We start from the raw sequence: 19,968 nt of genomic DNA on the forward strand, positions 1-19,968 counted from the left end.
CGTCGATTTAGCATCTTTAATTTTCGTTCTGGAAACCTCTAACAAACGATTACAACAACAGCCAGCTGATGAAAATAAATAACAACAACTTCTCGTGCTGTCAAAACCAAGATGCTTTACTAGCGGTGGGAATTCGTGACTGAAAATTCGTTATTATATTAATAAGTATATTAAAAATTCGTTATTCTACTTAAATGGTTTTAATATTTTTAGAGTTTCTTCCCCCTTGCTCCCGGCCGGTTTCCTGTACAAAACTTACCTTGCCACTTGCCACAATTCCGAAATTAACAGCAGCACCACGGAACACGAACTCACAACCGCGAAATTATTTTGACATTGACATTTCCAAACGCGAAACACAATTTTTGAACTAAAAAATTACTAAAATTTAGGAATTTTAAGGAAGTACTTCAGTGTTCTAAAAAAATACTAAATTTTAGGAAGAAAAAAATACTAATTTTTAGGTATAATTTGACAAGCTAGAACATAAGTTCAAAAAATACTAAAAATTAGGAATTTATACCTAATGTCCGTTTTGCGTGTACCGAATCACGAATCGCAGGCTATGCTTTTGTTTACAATTCTGATTTGACATTTCATCACCAGCTTCGCTGACCTCGCCACCCCTGTGTGAATGTATGTTCGCAGGTAGGGCCGATGCGAGTCTGACAGTCGAAAAACAATTCTCACTGGGCAGACACGCCATCTATGCGGATCTTTTACACCCTAGCTCTTTGTAACGTATTTTGGTTTGAATTTTTACACAGCTTTTTCAAAGGATTTTCCACCGGTAGATGCTTTGGTGGATTTTTGACAGTTCGAATTATTCAAAAAAAATCCACCGCGGTTAACCAAATCAAATTAACAATGCATCTCATGTAAACAGTGCACACGAGCTGTCAGTAGACGCTGTTGTGCTAACTTCGCTTTTTGACGTTCCGAGAAAAAAGCGTTTTGAAATTTGACCTTGAATAAACTTATTCGAAGGCACGCAATGTAAACAATAACAAACACGTTTTGTTTGGTTGACCATTCTGTGCACTGTCCTGAAGTTTGGTTGAATTTGGTTGCTGGAGTTCCGAGTTATAATTACAAATGTTAACGGTAGTCGAGCTCGTAGTTGTGTCAAACGCGTACTGACCTGAAATCCCTTTGGCCAGTTGTCGCACTTACATAAATTTTCGGGGAGTGACAAGATAGCACGACGAGATTGAAACTTCTTTCATATGAAAAGTGACAAAAATGCAATGAGTTTTTTTTTGTTTTTATTGAATATCTCAGGATTGAAATCGAATTTCGGGGATCTGTAAAGGTCAAAAGGTGAGGCATGGTGAGCTGCACAAAATGGCACACAATTTGCAAAATGCACGTACGACAAGTTAGCATGACTGCGACGAATTGCCAATAATACCCATAACCATTGATTTTATTAAATAAACATAACTTTATTACATGATGAATTGAACATAAATGATTCCTTAACATTCAGTACTCAGTCTGGTAAACCCATTAGAACTAACTTGAAGCTACCGCTCTCCTACGACCGCACCTCCCGCCGTCCAAACGCTAGCTCCACCTCGATGCTCGCGACTCGCCCATCGTACGGTGGCGCCGCTGGCCTAACGGGCTCCGTGCCCGCTTGCCGAGCCCGGGACTCGCCCCGCCAAAGTGGATCCGGGCCTGCAGCGGCACCTTGGTGAGCCACACGGGCAGCTGGGCCAGCTCCATGACCTGTCAAAGGAGGCCCGTGGGTTGTGGTGGTTGACGTCTCAGTCACGGTCTTGGGGTCAAAGTTTGAAAACAGTACCTTGCGGAAAGTGGCCTCTTCGCTGGGGTCCAGATGCTTGCCGCCGGCACTCCGGGCGAACCGGGTCGTGCTCTTAGGCAGCTGGATCAGCACGTCGTAGATTAGGCCGAGCTTGTCGCTGTTCTCGCGGATCTTGTTGATGCACTGGACGTCTGTTTTGGAGGGGGTAGGTTTGGAAGTTAGCTTTTTGAACTTCCGGTGATTCTTTTTAGGCTATGTAACTCACGCTCGGTTGCTTCCTGACGGCACTCGCAGATGCACTCTTCCCCGCAGTAGAACCCGTTGCAGGACGGACAGAACCCGCACAGGTTACTGCACGACTTTTGCTGGGCCTTAAAGTGGGCACTGTTCTGGTCAAACATGGCCGCCGAGTCAACCTCTAGGAACAAAGATGAAAACGGTTACGAAATTCGATCGTTCGATCGCACGGTAACGCAGCGAACCCACCTTCAGCCAGGACCGCCATCGCGACGATGATCAGCACCAGCGCCGACCATACCGTTACCAGCTTCCCGTACAGTTTCTGCATCGTTCGTGCCTGTCCAGCTGTCTAGCGCGGACTGATGACCAACTGGCCCTGTTTTGGGCAGCGTCGGCGTGGGGCCAAATCAGAGTTGGCTGTTTTTTTTTTGTTTTTGTTTCGGTTGCAAGGTTAGTTCCCCCTTCTCACGTCACGTGGTTGTTGTGGCCGCGATGTCGCGTTTGTTTTCGTTCTAGGTTCTGGTTCTGTGTTGTGTTTGGCTAAACAGATATAGAAGCTTCAGCAAAACAGTTCAGTAGCCGCTAAACTGTTGAAGTTGCCGAAATTTCGCTGGAAACAGCGCAAAACAAACGCGCGGTTGACCCGTTTCAGTCAGATGTTTGGTATAAGCTTGAGCAGCACACGTGTTGATTGCGGTACTTAGTCCCTGGGGTGAATTCGAGACTCCTGGGAACCTTGTGGGATCTTGGTAACAAAAAAAAATATCGAAATCAATCAAATCCCAAGATATCCTTTTATTTTTTTATTTCATAATGCTTGCTATGATTTGTTCAAGCATTTTCTGTCGGTTTATTCTTTCAGTTTATTGCATCATTTGTAGAAGTCATGTGGCCACCTCAAAAGAGGGTTTCATATCACTTAGTTCGTGAGATTTTTCAACAAGCGTGACCGGCTCGACTAACTTGCCATGGTTTTCTGACTATCAACATTCTTGGTGACGAACGAGTCATTCAAGAGTCATTATAGGGCTGTTCTCTACAAAACCAATTGATTTCATAAAATTTTATTTTAATATTTTTGATTTGTCTGCAACTTTCCTTTTTACTTAAGAAACATCATTTGGCATCATGGTTCGTCATAAATTCTCGATCTACTACACACAAAGAAAAAATACTGTGGATTTAAAAAGATCGTTCGTTGAATTAAAAGTTCGCGTTGGTGAATATTCGTAGAAAGTTCAAACTTTTTAATTCAAAAGTTGGAAAGTTGTTGAAACTATCATGCATTTCTGGAACAAAATCGTTGTATCGTTAAAAGTTTTTTACTTTTAATATAAGAAAAAACTTTTTATGGCAAGAATAAATTACATTTATCACTACAGTGATGATTTTCGAAAAATGTGATGGATTTTATTTCTATTTTTATGTTTATTTTAATATTATAACTCCCGCTTATGTTTGGCCAACTTCCGCGGGTTGAGCAGGTTAAGGATGGACGTTTCTTTGGGCAGCAACAACGCGGCCTTCATTTTGAAGCGCGACAGCGATGTAGAGAACAGGGTGGTCTCGTTGCCGGCCATCATCTGGACAGGTTTGGAGGAGTTGGCCATTGGTTGTTAATTCGGGAAGGGAAGTCGACGTTTCCGGCTGGGAAATGAAGCGCCTGAACCGATAGTTCCCTATCACTTCGTCCTCCTTCGAGAATGACACAGATGTTGCCAGTTCATCCGGCCGAAGCTGCGCCGTCGCGAGATGAGCGTTTGCGGGCGGGAGTTGCTGAAAGAGTTTGAAAGTAAATTAAATTGGCTAGACACTGAACGCATTCTCAATACTCACCGGTGACTTCTTCGGTATTCCAGGTAGATGTTCTTGATCAGGTTCCAAGTACGACATCTTCAGGACCTGCGGCTTTCGTACAGACGGTCCTTCCAGAACTGGTGCAAACTGTTCTTCCGGATGTTTAGGTTATACTCGTCAAACATGTCCCGCGCCGAGAAATGGACTGCGGACCCTCAGGATCTTCCATCGGATCCTTCTCCTCACCGAAAAGCGCTTCAACTTCAATTTCGTCCACCTGGCCACCACCACCGAATACTTTCGCTGCTGCTGTTTTGGCTCACAAAGGTGTCCGCGTCGGACTCCTGGCTGTGGCCGCGTCCGGATTTGATTCGCTTCGTGGACAACTCACTCACCACCGGCACTACCAAAATGTTTGTTTACATTTTGTACTTAGGCGTACACGGTTACACGAGAACGACGAAATGAAAGAAATTTTGTAGTCGAATTAAAAGTAAAAACTTTTAAATCAGTTAGCAATGAGATTTTCAAAAACTGTAGCAGTAAAAGTTTTCATATTCAAAACAAGAAAAAAACTTTTAATGGAGCAAATTTTGACTACTTTTTATTTCAACAGTAAGTTACTTTTGCCATTAAAGTACTATTTTTTTGTGTGTGCCTACTACCAGCGACTCCACCGAGGCAGGACCCAGGGAGACGACTCCTACACCTGGATTGAGTTAACGACGTAAAAAACTGAAAAACTTAACTGCAAGATTATTATTTCCAAAAAAGTGTCCCAAAAATGCTAGAAATAATTCCAGAATAGGTTGCTAGGAAAATCGAACATGTTGGGTCACCTCGGAACCTGTTCCGAAAATCCTGAATAATACCGTTATGAGCTTTTGGTGCGACATTTCAATTTTCATGAGTTACACTCTCTGGAACCCTTTAAAAATGTACTGATCCTAACTATTCTGGAACCAGATTCCGGGTAACCAAAATTGAAATTTGAATCGAATTTAAATATAACAGTAAGCTGTCCGGGTAAACATTAGGAAAGTTGTAACAACCAAACAAAAAATTGTGCTTTGCGCACTACAGTTAGTCATGACCTCTGGGAGAGGGGCATTGCCGGACCCTGTTTACCAAACATCCTGTCAAGCCAGCTGTTTTGAGAGTGACTCGTGAAAGTTCTTGAATTCGGATGAGCCTTAGCAGAACGGCATTTCAGAACAGTTTTTTAACACCTCTCGTGATAAGAAGATCTGTCAAGATGATTTGGTCACGCGTTGGGGTTCTGGCGATTTTACTGATTTCTCTAGAGACGATTGTTTGTGGTAAGTCTTCAAATTTTACGACTTCTCGAGAGTCCAATACCTCAAACCCGTAACAATTCCAGATCAAACTCCATGCGACCATCGGATCAAGCTGTCCAACTGTCGGAACAACGAACTCAACTACGAAGTCGAGATGGACGGACCGTTCGGTGACAAGTACATCGTAGAGCAAAAGGTGCGTCGGGTTCCGAACGAGCGCACTCTGGTCAGCCGGATGAACGGCCAGCGGACGCAGTTCCGGGACTGGGTTGGGTCGGTCTTTCCCACCTGGAGACCCGGCCCACTGCGGCAGTTTATGAACGGCGGACGGCAGCGCTCGTCACGAACGGCCCCTGGAACGAGCCGCAGAGCGCGGGCCAATCGGCTGAGACGGCCACGCCAGGGTAGGACCGGATCGCGACGGGCCGCAAGGAGGAATCAACGCCTTTGAGGCTGAGTGTTTGTTGTTTTATTATTGTTTAACTTGTGTTGTTGAATGAATTGAAGATTTAATAAAGAAGTAAATGGGTCATTCTCTTCAAAAATAGTTGTCCCGGCCCCTCTTCGATTTTCGTGAAACTTTGTCCTAAGGAGTAATTTTTGTCCGAATCCGAGGTCTTTTTTGATAAAAATTTCCAACGCAGTTCAACGGGGCGTAGTGTGTGATCAGTTCCCATTCGCATTTAATTATTCTATTGATTCCTGAAATATTTCAGTAAAAACTTGTTTCTTCTTTTACGACCACTAGATCATTTTGTACATTTTTGAGCCCTTCTAGACAATTGTAGAGCTTGTCAAAATGAACTTTTTTGTTCGTGGAAATCGAATTTTGGTCAATTCTATCAAAAGTTATGGGCAAAAAACGATTTAAAAATGCTCATTTTCAAATTGAGATTAAATAAGATAAACAAAAAAGACCTCCGAGATATTTTCAGCAAATGTAGAGTACTTTCAGATGCTTCTAAGAGCGAGGTCAAACTCCACCACCTTTTCGAGTTATTCACATTTCAAAATGGCGTCTTTTTCGTCGTATTTTGGCTTTAACTTTCGTCTAAAAGGTCCGATTTTCGCTCTCTTGGAAGATAAATGTGTGTTTTAATAAGCTCTTCAAATGTCTAGAAGACATCAACTCGCTACGACATAAGCCTGAGTTGATAAATTCAAAAAACTCATTTTTTCATATTCATAGAAACTTCCCGTTTGAAGATAGAGCTTTATGCCCTTGAACAAAGTTGCTCAGAATAGTGTTCCCTACAACTTTTCTGAAGACACCAAAGCGCTATCTCGTCATCCCGCCAACATAAAAATTCTGAACCACCCTAAAATTTGGACCACCCTAATGTCCACCATACCAAAAGATGCCATTATTGACTCTGATCATTTGTCCCGAAGACACCAAAGCTCTAAATCTTAACGTGTGGCCGCTATCAATTTTGTCACGCTAGATTCGGTTTCGGACCACTGTGCAATGGAATCTTCGGCGATGGTGCGTGAGCGAGCGAGAGAGAAAGAGTGATAGAAAGAGAATGCTCTTGCCGGCAACCCTTCTGATATTTTTTGTGCAGGAATCATCAAATGACTTTTTTTTCTATCACTTATTTACAACACTGTTTTTAATTTTTTGCTTTCGTATATTTGAATATTAAAATTTGTAAAATTCATTATTTGCATTGCACTGCTTTTTTTTTATTCTCAAGGTTTCTAAATTTTAGAATTAGTGAATTGCACATATTTAAATAGTTTATGTAGTTATTTAAACAGTGCAGTGCAAAAAAAAAAACCGCATGGACCAAATTGTCAGAAATTTCATGTGAATACTCTCAAAATGTGTAAGGAGCATGATAAAACCGGATTTTGACATCTAACTTGAACAATTCAATAATTATCATACGAAAAAATACCAAATCAGTATTCGATTCGCCAACTCGTTGGGGTGAATGGCAACACGATCAAAAAGCCCTTCCCATAGCAGCTTAGCTCGGAAGGCACGGTGACGGGTATAAAGTCAGCGTGATTGTGAGGGAGTTGAAACGCTCAGCTATCAACCAAGCCTAGGTTTTGAAATTCTGATTAAAGTTTCACTTTTATTGAAAAGATGTAGTAAGTTTCTTTCATTCAAATAACAATTAACAAGAATCAGTTACCGTTACGCAAGTTTTTATTCATCGCCAATCCACAATTCCCACCTCAGTTGCTTCCGTTCCGCTGCAGGAAGCGCCGTCCACGCTGCCTTCGGTTGAACTTCTTGCGCTTGTTTTTCCGCGAAGCCTTCGAGGCCGTCCCTCTGTCGAGCATTGACGAGTCCCCGTCCAGCAGATCACCGTTGGAGATATCCCGCCGAACCCTCACCGCACCGGCCAGCAACTGCTCCACCGATTCTTGCAACTCCTCGAACTCGTACTGTTTTTCGGTGTTTTTCAGCTCCTCGAGGCATTTGATATCTGTTGGTGGAAGGGTTACGGAGGGTTACAGGTTGAATTTGGGACTCGGAAGTGGATTACTCACGTTTATCTCCGTCGTTGATGCAGTCGCAGATGCACTCGTCCCCGGCGAAGCTTCCGTCGCAGCCACAGTAGTCGCACAACACCAGGCAGGACACGTTCTTCTGCAGATCATTACCTCCGATGGTGGAGTTGAGCTCCCTTACGAGCGATTCCCGCAGGTTACTTTCGGCCAGACTGGCTGTAAACACCACAAACAGTCCGAGGACCAACAGCGATGCCAGGTACTTCATCATCCTAGTGGTTCTTGGAGGAATTCTTGGAACTGATAGTAACGCACTGCGTGGACGCAAGTTTTATATTCTCGTCAAGTAGAAGGCGTCTTTGGCCTCTCGTAACGCAACTTCGGTGATTCAGCATCAGCCGACCTTCCGAAGGTTCGCCAACTTGGCAAGAATCGTTGTTTACTGAAAACACGCCGGCAAGGTGACGTCGCTGAGCTATAAGTCCAAGTTGGACAGTGAAAACTGACTTGGTTAGTAGATTTCCAAGCGGTACCATGGAAGGAAGGTGTCCGGTTACCCGCGCGGCTTTGACCGCGATCGTCATCGTCTGCTGGGCAAGTCTTACCAGCTGTTACAAGTTGGAGCTGGAAGATGCGGTGAAGAATGACATGCGGAACCTGACCTGTGAGTCGTACTGCACCCACTGCAACTGTTCGGGAACCTTCCTGGAGCAGGAAAACAAGTGCGTTTGCAGCTGCGACGATCAAACCCCAACGGATCCCACCTGCCTGGCCGAAATCGAAGGGATGCGTGACCTAATCGGGCTGAACTACGCAATAGAGGTGCGACCAGAAGCTCCGGAACAACACGTGCGAGTTTCGCGGCAAACCAACAGTCGTCGTAGGACGCGGAACCGACGTCAGCGAACGGGGGCAAGGAGATCGCGTGGCCGTAGACCGCCTCGATCGCGGTCGCGACGTGGTCGCAGACCGGGAAGGCCGAATCTGGTTGGAGCACCGGCACCGACGCCAGCGCCTGCAGAAGTGGTAGCGGCACCGGCACCAGTGCAGTGAGGGTTGATGGGTGCTGGTTATGGAATGGAGTGTTTAACGTGTTTTTTTTTGTTGAATTGATAAATAAAAATTACTGCAAGTTCATCTTTGACTGTATGCATTTTGTAATGTTAAAAATAACAAATGCAGATTCTGATTCAGACCGGTAAAACACACCTTTCTGCGAATAAAGCTCCGATGGGGTATCTCGGTTATTAATAATTTGCTTCAACTACACTGTTCATAGCTACAGATGAGAAAAAATATTGTTTTATAGGCTCCACGAAAACCGGTAATGGTTTTGAAATGATTTTTTTTAATTGACTGAAACTTTCCGAGGGCCTATTTTAAGACCAAAGCAGTCATTGCACAGTGGTCCAGATCGCAAAATTAAGTGGAAAATGGATTTTCCGAAAAATGGTTATGTTTTGGAGCTTTGGTGTCTTCTGTAGAGTTGTTGCAAATGGAAAGGGGCAACTTTTGGTTTGGTTGAAAATTAGGGTGGTTTTGAAAATCTAACTTTCCAGGAATATTTTTGGGAATTTTTTGTCTTCTTAAAAGTTGTTGGGCTTGTCAATCCATGCAACTTTGTCGACAACACCAAAATTGTATCTCGCAATCTACGCCTTCTACGACCAAATTTAGAGAAAGCATCTGAGCAAATCTTCAAAGCTTCAAGCTCTAAAAAACGGACATTTTTATTATCTGACAAGTCAATTTGGACTTTAGGGTCAAAATTTACAGCCATTTTAATGTAAAAAAAATGCAAATTTAAATCTTGAATCTCAAAATGGCGCGAGCCAAATTTTAAGCACTAGGTTGCATTTGAAAAAGGAGATCTAGCACTACAAACGCTGAAAAAATCTCAGGGGTGTTTTTCTTTAAACTCGAGATTTCTCCATTTGAAAAAGTCTAATTTTCATGGAAAAACCATATGGGACCACCCTAACGAAATCCGAAAAGTTTCCAAATATATGTTTTTCCATGTGGCATGTTTTTCCATGTAATATTGCCCGCTGAATCTGAATCTGCCCTCAGAATTGAGCCAAAATGTCGAAAAATCGATATTTGGTCATATTTTGATCAAATGCGACCTAGTGTTTAAAATTTGGCTCGCGCCGTTTTTAGATATTCAAGTTTTAAATTTGCATCTTTTTTACATTAAAATGGCTGTAACTTTTGACCCTTAAGTCAAAATTGACTTGTCAGATAATAAAAATGTCCGTTTTTTAGAGCTCTAAAAGTGCCCCGAATAACACTTTTCTCTTAACTCTCTTACTCAACCGTGAATTGCTACGTTCAAAAAACTGATTTTTGAAGATTTGCTCAGATGCTTTCTATAAATTTGATCGTAGAAGGCATAGATTGCGAGATAAAATTTTGGTGTCTTCGACAAAGTTGCTTGGATTGACAAGCCCAACAACTTTTTAGAAGACAAAAAAATTCCCAAAAATATTCCTGAAAAGTTAGATTTTCAAAATCACCCTAATAGTGAACCACCCAAATTTTCAACCAAACTAAAAGTTGCTCCTTTCCATTTGCAACGACTCTTCTGAAGACACCAAAGCTCCAAAACTTTACCATTTTTCGGAAAATTCATTTTCCACTTAATTTTGCGATCTGGATCACTGTGCATTGGTCATCCTTACACGTGTAGGGGAGAGTGGGGAGACTTGATCCCCTTTTTTGTATCGCACATAACTCTGTCAATTTCTCACAAAACTATGATCTTTTTGCATGAATTGAAAGCTTAAACATTCAACTATGTTTGGCTGATAAGGGTATTTCATCAGATAAACTCTTAGAAAAATGCCAAGCGTTTTAAAAAAATATTTTAAACCGGCATTTTCAAAATGTTGGGGGTAATTTGATCCCCCTTTCAACATTTTGAAGAAATCTTAAGCAAAATGTTTCTTATTAATCCAAACTTTTAATTTTCTATAAGATACAGCAATTTCACATTAAACCTGTACGTTTGTGCTCAAAATATAAAAAGTTTAGCATGTAAAATATTTAAAAACTTAAAATTTTCTTTTTTATGCCAAAATTGAGCATGTTTACAAAAGCTGGTAATTTTTGTTTACAAAACTTTTGAAAAATGGTTCAATCTGCAGTTAGTTATGTACAACTATACTGAAGGAAACTACATATGTACGAAAACCCAGCCAAATTATTTAATCTTGAGGCTGATTCCAGTGACTGTGAAAAAGCAGGGATCAAGTCTCCCTAAACGCACTTTTTTAAACAATTGATTGTAAAAATAGTCTGACGATAAATTTAACGTCAAATGCGTAAGGGTTTTGGAGTTGATATGTTTATCAAACAATTCATGTATGAAAAATATTTTTTTGAATAATTTTTGAGTGTTTTCTATACTTATCAAAACAAAGAAAAAAGATCTCTTGGAAGTTTTTTGCAGCACTTCTTCAAAAAATGTGTGTAACTCAATCTAAACATTTTTTATTTTTTTTTCTTTGTTTTCTACAATGAGTTTTAGTCAATTTCGCACAATTTTCTAGAACAAAGCTAATTGTTTTACCCACATGCTGACGAGATACAGGCTTGGGATCAAGTCTCCCCACTCTCCCCTACATACATAACTTATGCATCTTTTCATACGAAAATCACATTTGAAATTTCGCAAATCAGTACAGTCCAGCCTCGATTAGCCGAAAAACTCGGAAAAATCCATTTTTCGTTATACCATTTTTATGGTCGAAGCTTGACTAATAAGGGGCCGCTGAACTTGAATATAATGTTAAACGTAAAAAATAAAAAATACAGAAATATTTTTTTTGGTCCTGACTCGATTGTTTGAAATCCCATACAAACCTTCGGTTAATCGAACTTTGGATAATCGAGGCTTCGGATAAACGAGTCTGGGCTATTCCTTGATTACACGTTTTTCCCAAAACATTGAATTCCCTAACCGTACAACGAATGGTTCAAAGAGACTGATTTCGACTGTTTTTTGTTTAGTCATTAGAAGCTGACTGAAAAAAGATCATTTAAAAAAAATGCTTAAAATCGATGATTTCAATAATATTTTGCAATTTTGTTGTTTACACAACATCAAAGACACATTTAGCAGAAATTTCCACCAATCCAAATAAAAAGTGGACGGTAAACTCTGGAGTTTTTTTGAAAAGGTCCTATAAACAAAATTTTCAATTTTTGCTTTTTGGGTGTTTTCAGAACCGCCTTGAGTCAGGGGTATTCAAAAACACCCAAAAAGCAAAAAATGAAAATTTGGTTTATAGGACCTTAAAAAAAAAAAACTCCAGAACTGTTGTTTTGCAGGCCAAGTGGGCGCCGCGTTAGTATTTTTTAGGCTCTTTCCTCCGTGTCGTGTTCGCTCGTGAATGGTTGCGCACGCCAGTCGGCAAAGATTCGTTCTGTGATGAGTGAGTGATTTCTGATCATTGAACTCAAAATCAGGACCGTTGTTTTTAAAAATTCACAACAAAAAAACATTTTTGTGATCAAAATAAAATTTGCGATTGCAAAGTACTTCGCTTTTTTTTCGATCAAATGCACCATTCCAAGTAATAGCCATTTGAAGGTAAATTTCAGTTTAAAATAAGTATATCCATGATTTTTATTTAGACTGTTTCGATTTTAGAAAATAATTATTTTAATAAAAAAACTTCACTTCTCTTGTTTTATTTTTAGTATTTTAATTTGTATTTTCTTGGTTTGTTTATGTTTGTTTTTGGTAGTATTTGGCCTATTCTACCACCTCCTATCTAATGTTTTCATGTTTTTAAGTTTCTTTTTAATTTTTTTACTTGTTTTTCACATTTCCTGTTATAGAAAGGCACCATTATCATTTAATTTGTTAAAAAATGAGTTGAGGCATAGTCTGGGACACTACAACTATAACTGAATACTTATTTTTACTTAAAATATAAGAAATGTAAGTAAAAAATACAGTCATATAAAACAAGTACAACTTTCAAACCTAATTTTTGCTAAAATTTTAAGAGGTCTTCTCTCTAATTCATGTTATAGATCAAAAATTGGTTGAAAATGGATTTTTGGCGATTTTTTAGAATAAAAACCCCGTCTAAAGGCGGGGTTTGGTTGTAGAGGGTTCAAAAACGAAACCCTCGTTTAATTTTCCAGTAAATACTTTAAATTTTAAAAATTTTAATTTTAAACAATACATTTTAGAAGAGTAAAAATTTGCCAAATTTATCTCTTATAAAAATAAATTTCACTCTTATAAAACTTGCTCTTGCTATACATGCAACGCTATTTATTTTCAATATGAAGAATTTGCTTGTTTCTTTGAAACTTTTTTTCATGCAACACTTTATTATGAACGTTATTCTTAAAAATAGTAATGCTGTAAAAGTTTTTACTGCGCACTCCAATAGATTTTTTATTCTTTTTTAGGAATGAGGTTACCATTACAAAATTAATTTTCAAGTAATTATTTTTTATACGAAGTGGAAAATTTTGTTTCTAGTGTAATTTCTTCAATAAAAAAAAGTTTCTGTAAAATAAGAATTCAAAATCAAAATTTCGTTTATTTTCAAAAAAATGTGTTGTTAAATCGCTTAAAAATGCTTCGTCATCAGTGAATGGTTCAAATTGGTAAAGATGCATCAAATAAAAAAAAATGGAAAATTGTTTAAAGGCAAATTATTTGACTGAAAACGTTGGGTGTTAAAGTTGTGAGCAGGAATTGCTGGAGTTGGAAAGGTAAGAAGACTTCTAGAGTTTTTTTTTGAAAAGGTCCAATAAACCAACATTTTAGTTTTTGCTTTTTGGGTGTTTTTAATACCCCTGACTCAAGGTGGTTCCAAAAACACCCAAAAAGCAAAAACTGGAAATTTATTGGACCTTTTAAAAAAACTCCAGACTTGGAGTCGGTCTGAATAAATGATTCAAGGCAGAAGTCAGAGTTGTTGTTAGATGTTGTTGAAGTCGCAGTCAGGTCTTTACAGAACTCACAATTGAGAAGCTTGAGAAGCTGGGATAATAACGATGAATGTGGTATTTCAACAAAGAAGCCAATCCACTTTTCAACTTTTAACAATCACCTTTATTTCTTATAAAACCGTCCCTGTCCCTGTTGACAACCCGCACCACCATCACCACTTGAAGCTTCCTGCATCCGGAACGCACTCCGCCCTGCCGTCGACGCCGCAGCCGCCGCTGCCTTCCAAGCGTTCATCTGCATCTGGCTCGGTTGTTCCGAGGAGGCCGCGGCCATCGCCGATCGATACTTGGCTCCGACGGCGTCTTCATAGGCGTTCGTCGAGTACGCGGCCGACGCTTCCTGCACCTGAAGATAGTGGGGAAGTGGTGGTTTAGTCACTGGCGCTGGGTCGTTGGACGATGGGAATACCTGTGGGCCGGAGTCCGGACCGGAGTAGTAGAAGGGTTGGGGTGGGTAGCTTGGCGCGATGTAGGCTCCCGAGGGTGGAGCTACGGGGAGGTAGTTTTTGGGGGCGTACGATGGAGCGTTCAGGGGGAAGGTTTGGGCGGAGTTCTCGTAGGAGGGGGGTTCGTAGTAGTCCCGGGCGGGCTGTTTAGGGGGTTGGAACGAGTCGGTGCCGTAGCTGGATGCTTTGACGTCGTCGTACAGCTGCTGGTTGACGACCTGGTTGTAGATGGTGAGGTCGATCGGGTGGGCTGACGGTGGTGGGTGATCGAGGAACTTTTCGATGATCGGCTTCAGGTGATCGCTCGGGATGGTGACCTTGTGGTGGCTGTACTCGAGGACGTGGCCGCCGCTGGCGCCGTAGCCGTCTCCGCCGGAGTAGGACTGCTCGTAGTCAGCATTCCGGAAGCTGGCAGGTTTGTTGGACTGAGCCTTTTTGATCTCAGCTGGCCGTGGTTCCTCCTGGATCGGGGGATGATTGATTTCAGCCGGCATCCGGTAGTTGTTAGAGTAGGTTGGGATGTACACTGGTGGGCCGTATGCTATTGGTGGTCCAGCGTATGGAGCACCTCCACCGGAATAACCGGAATATCCACCACCACCAGAGTAGCCTGAAGATCCACCGTCGGAATATCCAGATGACCCACCGCCAGAGGAATGGCCGGAAGGTCCCCCACCGTACGACGCCTGCCCGTGTCCCTGGTCACCACCGTGGTAGATGTGGCAGTTGTCACAGTGGATGTCACTGCTGGATTGGCAGCACTTCCTTGGAGCTTCCGGTTCTACGTACGGTGCCTCCGGCTCGGAGTACGACTTGGCTTTGGGAGGAGCCGATTTGTCACACTCAGGCTCCGGAGTGGGCTCGTAGATTGGCGGAGCCTCCGTTGGCGCTTCGATCTCCTCCGGTACGGGCTCTTCTGGAATTCGGGGCTGCTCTGGAGCTCGGTAGTCCTCATAATGTCCCTGATCGTGGTGCTGGTTAAAGTAGCAACAGTCGGGCAGCTTTCCTTTCTGTAAAGATCGCGAGTTAGTAATGAACTCGTTCAAGATCCCCTTCCCAATACTTACAATCTTGATGTGGATCTTCCGACCGTGCTTCTTCTTGCCGCACTTTTTGCGATGCTTCTTGTGCTTCTTGCAGCAGAAGAACTTCTTGTCACCGCAACCGTCATGGCAACCCTTGTCCTCGCCGTACCCTCCGTGATCACAGTCATGATCATGGTGGTCACAACCATCGTGACACTCCATACACTTGTGACCCCGAGGATCACGTGTTCTTAGCCCGTACTCCTGCTGCGAAATCTGCTGCTGTTCCTCGGGCAGTTCACAGTCGAACTGCGATTCGTCGCAGACCTTCAGCATCCCCACGGTACAGTTGGTATCTGCGGTAGAAGATCACATTATTACCTCACACTATTTACGGAGTTCGGGACATGTTCGAACTTACACCCGGGATCACACCCGCGCACGTCACAGCTGCACTGGCACACGTCGTCGGCCACAAACAGCCCAAGACACCCGCACTGACCGCACAGCCGTTCGCACAGGTTCAGCGGGCTCAGCACGTTCTGCACGTCCGCCGTCCCCAACGGAGGGTAGTACACCAGACTGGCCTGGGCCAACCCGGCCAGCATAGTGGCACTGATCACCGTCAGCAACATCACTCGGTGATCCGCCATCCTAAGGGACGATCACACACACACACTCAACACGTGCTGGGTCACACTGGTCACTTTGGAACTGTTTCTTCGCCGGAATCGTACCTCGCACTGATGGGGTACTTCCTTCGCGTAGATTCGTTTTATACAACCGTAACAACTTGGGGTGTCCCTCGAAGGTCGTCAGTTTTTCGGGGGAAATGTGTTTGTTGAGTGACGCTACGGCTACGCAAAAAGGCCGTTGCCGAGTACACGTGCATGTTTACATTTTCAGCAGTTTTTGGAAGGTAGAACGGGGTTTGGTGAGTTATGCCAGCTGTTGGGTGGGTTCGTGTGAGCAGCCGAATAATTGGCGAAACTGATGAAGATTCACTGATTTTTTTTATCACTTTTTTTTCTTCTCATAGCTTCATCAAAAGAAATTGAGTCCTTTTGGTATGGTGTGGCGATCATCATCATACTGGTTTTTGAATGATCTTTTTTGAATAATAAATAATTTTTGATGATCTGGCAACTATGCTAGGATATTTAAAACCCCTTACAATTCAACATATTTAAATTAATTGAAAATTCTTCAAATGAAAAGAAATAATTTAAATGTTTCGTTTTTTTTTTAGTTTTAATAATTATAATTTTTACAAACATTTATTACTTTTTGAGTTATTTAGCAATCCACAATTATGAAATGTGAGTGGTTGATGGCCTGTTACACAACCAAAGGACTATTTTGAGTATTTCGCACTGTCATACTGTGAGAAGATCGGAATATGTTATTGGGATGATCGGATTAGTTGTTAAAATAACAAAAATCAATAACAAAGATTTGTTCGAAGAATAACTTAAACTGTTATTATGTTGTTATTGAAATAACAAGAAGGAATCATGAAGAAATAACAAGATTTGTTGTTTTGTGCGGAGAGACGGAGCAGCATAATAACAAAAATTGTTATTGAACTGGTATGTCTCCATAACAAAAAAAGTTATTGTTTTGGTTTATTTGCAATTTGCAAATAAACCTGCAGTTGCCATAACTCGTCTGTACAAGGCATGGCTGCAGAGTCGGGTACAGACGTGCCTCGGTTTAGCACCGCATATGGGGGATGCAAAACCGAGGCGTGCATAACCGAGGCACAGAGCTTACGGGATTTTGGCTATATGGGAGACATTGGCTTTAATCGTACGAAAAATCATGCAAACATCAAAAATTATAGTGTTTTGGAATCGGGATGATGTCAGCTATCCATTAAAATTATTATTTCATGAAAGTTTTCACAAAAATACGTATTTTTCCTGTAATTCGAAAATGCATATTTTTTTCCTAAAGAAACCAACAATATATTGTAATTGCAATATGGGTATCAAATGATCAGGGTTTTTTCATACATTTTGGATGTAACAATAACATTTTTAGAAAATACTCAAAATTTTCACAAAACTACGTATTTTCGAAAAAAATACTCAAAATTTCAATTTTTACAATATGGGTATCAAATGATCGGAATTTTTTCATACATTTCGAATGTAATAACAACATTTTTAGAAAATACTGAAAATTTTCACAAAACTACGTATTTTCGAAAACATACTCAAAGTTCGATGTTTGCAATAATGGGTATGAAACGATCGGGATTTTTTCATACGTTTCGAATGTAATAACAACATTTTTAGAAAATACTCAAAATTTTCACAAAACTACGAATTTTTGAAAAAAAGTACTCAAAATTTCCGGTTTTACAATGTGGGTATCAACCAATCGGGATTTTTTCATACATTTCGAATGTAATAACAACATTTTTAGAAAATACTAAAAAATTTCACAAAACTACGTTTTTTCGAAAAAATACTTAAAATTTCCGTTGACGATACAAAGAAACAATTAATGAAAAAATCTCAACCATGTACTCATATTGTAAAAAACTGAAATTTGGGGTATTTTTTCAAAAAACGTAGTTTTGTGAAAATTTGGATATTTTCACAAATTTGTGTTAAAACTTTTGAAATGTATAAAAAAAATCCCGAACATTTGATACCTCTTGTGAAAACCGGAAATTTTGAGTATTTTTTTTCAAAAATATGTAGTTTTGTGAAAACTTTGAGTATTTTAATTTTTTTACTTTCGAAATGTATGAAAAAATCCCGACTGTTTGATACCCATATTGCAAATATTGAAATTTCAAGTATTTTTTTTTTGAAAATACGTAGTTTTGTGAAAATTTTGAGTATTTTCTAAAAATGTTGTTATTACATTCAAAATGTATGAAAAAATCCCGATCGTATGATACCCATATTGTAAATATGGAAATTTTTAGTATTTTTTTTTGAAAATACGTAGTTTTGTGAAAATTATGAGTATTTAAAAAAAATGCTGTTATTAAATTCGAATTGTATGAAAAAATCAAGATCGTTTGATACCCACATTGTAAAAACGGAAATTTTGAGTACTTTTTTTCAAAAATTCGTAGTTTTGTGAAAATTTTTAGTATTTTCTAAAAATGTTGTTAATACATTCGAAATGTATGAAAAAATCCCGATCGTTTGATACCCATATTGTAAAAATTAAAATTTTGAGTATTTTTTCGAAAATACGTAGTGTTGTGATAATTTTCAGTATTTTCTAAAAATGTTGCTATTACATTCGAAATGTATGAAAAGATCTCGATCGTTTGATACCCATATTGTAAAAATTGAAATTTTGAGTATTTTTTTTCGAAAATACGTAGTTTTGTGAAAGTTTTGAGTATTTTCTAAAAATGTTATTGTTACATCCAAAATGTATGAAAAAAAACCTGATCATTTGATACCCATATTGCAATATCAATATATTTTTGGTTTCTTTAGAGAAAAAATATGCATTTTCAAAATACAGGAAAAATACGTATTTTTGTAAAAAATTTCATGAAATTATAATTTTAATGGATAGCTGATATCATCCCGATTCCAAAACACTATAATTTTTGATGTTTGCATGAATATTCATAGAATTATAGCCAATGTCTCCCATATAGCCAAAATCCCATAAGCTCTGTGCTTCAGTTAAGCACTGGGCCGTGCTTAACCGAGGCAGCTGAACGGTGCAAAACCGGGGCAGTGCAAAACCGAGGCGTGCAAAACCGAGGCATGACTGTACCTTCAAGCGACTTTGAATCCATACTTTGAAGACAAGTCCAACTCTGGATGCAGGATATGACGTCAACGCTGACTTCAGCTCTACAAAAATACCCGACTTCATAGATTCCGACTCCAAGTAAAAGTTTCTGAAAATTAGCCTAAATCCAATGTCGTCTCCGAGGTCTCACTTCAGCTTGAACTTCAACGTCAGCTCCGACTTCCTGGCTCTGTGAAAATAACAACAGTTTTTGTTATTCACATTTCAAAAATTCTACATAAATAAATCAATTCCCTTAGGAAATATAACAAAATTAAAAAAAAAATCAACTTTCAAAAGTTAATTTTAATCGGATTGATTTTAGCTTAGGGGCCCCATTTCATGGTCAAATAAATGACCCCGATGAAATTGGTCAAAATTATTCCATAGTTCTAGCCAATTTTAGTAAAGTCCCTTAGATGTGTAATAAAAAAGAATCAACTTTAAAAATTTCAAATTTTTAGAATAATTTTAGCTTAAGGACCCCAATTCATGTCCAAAATAATGACCCCAACGATTTTGGTCTAAATTATCCCATAGTTCTAACCAATTTTAGCAAAGTCCCTTAAGGGGTATATCAAATAATTAAAAAAATCAGCTTTCAAAATTTCAACTTTTTAGAATAAAGGACCCCATTTCATGATCAAATTAATGACCCGACGAAATTGGTCAAAATTATCCCATAGTTCAAGCCATTTTAAACAAAGTCCCTTAAGGGGTATATCAAATAATTAAAAAAATTTTTTTTACAATTTCTACTTTTTAGAATAATTTTAGCTAAAGGACCCCATTCATGGTCAAATTAATGACCGTGACGAAATTGGTCAAAATTATCCCATAGTTCTAGCCATTTTAAACATAGTCCCTTAGGGGGTATATCAAATAATTAAAAAAAAATCAATTTTTAAAATTTCAACTTTTTAGAATAATTTTAGCTTAAGGACCCCATTTCATGGCCAAAATAATGACCCCGACGAAAATGGTCAAAACTATACCAAAGATCTAAACATATTTAACAAAAGAAAAAATAATAACAGATTGTGTTATGGACACTTAGAAACTTTCCCATTTGTGCGATTCATGGCAATTTTATTTCTAAGTCAGAATACCAAATGAATAACAAATCTTGTTATTAGGAGAGTTTTTGAAATACGTATAACATTTCCTCTTAT

General features: G+C 39.7%; 6 protein-coding genes across 7 annotated transcripts; 2 read left to right on the top strand and 4 right to left on the bottom strand.

The window, feature by feature from the left end:
* Positions 1-1,484: 1,484 nt before the first annotated feature.
* Positions 1,485-2,653, bottom strand: LOC6045673. 2 transcript variants are annotated; one of them, XM_038264079.1, is made up of 4 exons: positions 2,255-2,653; positions 2,034-2,186; positions 1,808-1,959; positions 1,485-1,731 (listed from the first exon to the last, which is right to left on the bottom strand). In XM_038264079.1, the coding sequence occupies exons 1-4, from the start codon at positions 2,334-2,336 to the stop codon at positions 1,567-1,569; spliced, it is 552 nt and encodes a 183-aa protein (XP_038120007.1). In that variant the 5' UTR covers positions 2,337-2,653; the 3' UTR covers positions 1,485-1,566. The 2 variants fall into 2 exon arrangements, with proteins under 2 accessions (XP_038120007.1, XP_001862991.2); XM_001862956.2 differs by having other exon boundaries at positions 1,485-1,959.
* An 840-nt stretch (positions 2,654-3,493) lies between these two features.
* LOC119769245 lies at positions 3,494-3,991 on the bottom strand. The gene is made up of 2 exons (XM_038261179.1): positions 3,845-3,991; positions 3,494-3,784 (listed from the first exon to the last, which is right to left on the bottom strand). The coding sequence occupies exons 1-2, from the start codon at positions 3,899-3,901 to the stop codon at positions 3,494-3,496; spliced, it is 348 nt and encodes a 115-aa protein (XP_038117107.1). The 5' UTR covers positions 3,902-3,991.
* A 913-nt stretch (positions 3,992-4,904) lies between these two features.
* LOC119770404 lies at positions 4,905-5,626 on the top strand. Its single transcript, XM_038265211.1, has 2 exons — positions 4,905-5,124; positions 5,187-5,626. The coding sequence occupies exons 1-2, from the start codon at positions 4,992-4,994 to the stop codon at positions 5,552-5,554; spliced, it is 501 nt and encodes a 166-aa protein (XP_038121139.1). The 5' UTR covers positions 4,905-4,991; the 3' UTR covers positions 5,555-5,626.
* A 1,663-nt stretch (positions 5,627-7,289) lies between these two features.
* LOC6045674 lies at positions 7,290-8,131 on the bottom strand. The gene is made up of 2 exons (XM_001862957.2): positions 7,609-8,131; positions 7,290-7,544 (listed from the first exon to the last, which is right to left on the bottom strand). The coding sequence occupies exons 1-2, from the start codon at positions 7,838-7,840 to the stop codon at positions 7,291-7,293; spliced, it is 486 nt and encodes a 161-aa protein (XP_001862992.2). The 5' UTR covers positions 7,841-8,131; the 3' UTR covers position 7,290.
* LOC119769246 lies at positions 8,104-8,622 on the top strand. Its single transcript, XM_038261180.1, has one exon. It carries the CDS (start codon positions 8,104-8,106, stop codon positions 8,620-8,622), a length of 519 nt encoding a protein of 172 aa, XP_038117108.1.
* A 5,029-nt stretch (positions 8,623-13,651) lies between these two features.
* On the bottom strand, positions 13,652-15,912 carry LOC6045675. Its single transcript, XM_038261182.1, has 4 exons — positions 15,441-15,912; positions 15,062-15,375; positions 13,958-15,004; positions 13,652-13,894 (listed from the first exon to the last, which is right to left on the bottom strand). Exons 1-4 carry the CDS (start codon positions 15,670-15,672, stop codon positions 13,652-13,654), a joined length of 1,836 nt encoding a protein of 611 aa, XP_038117110.1. The 5' UTR covers positions 15,673-15,912.
* Between the last annotated feature and the right edge of the window lie 4,056 nt (positions 15,913-19,968).

This window comes from Culex quinquefasciatus, chromosome 3 (genome assembly GCF_015732765.1).
Source record: "Culex quinquefasciatus strain JHB chromosome 3, VPISU_Cqui_1.0_pri_paternal, whole genome shotgun sequence".
Lineage (NCBI taxonomy): Eukaryota > Metazoa > Arthropoda > Insecta > Diptera > Culicidae > Culex > Culex quinquefasciatus.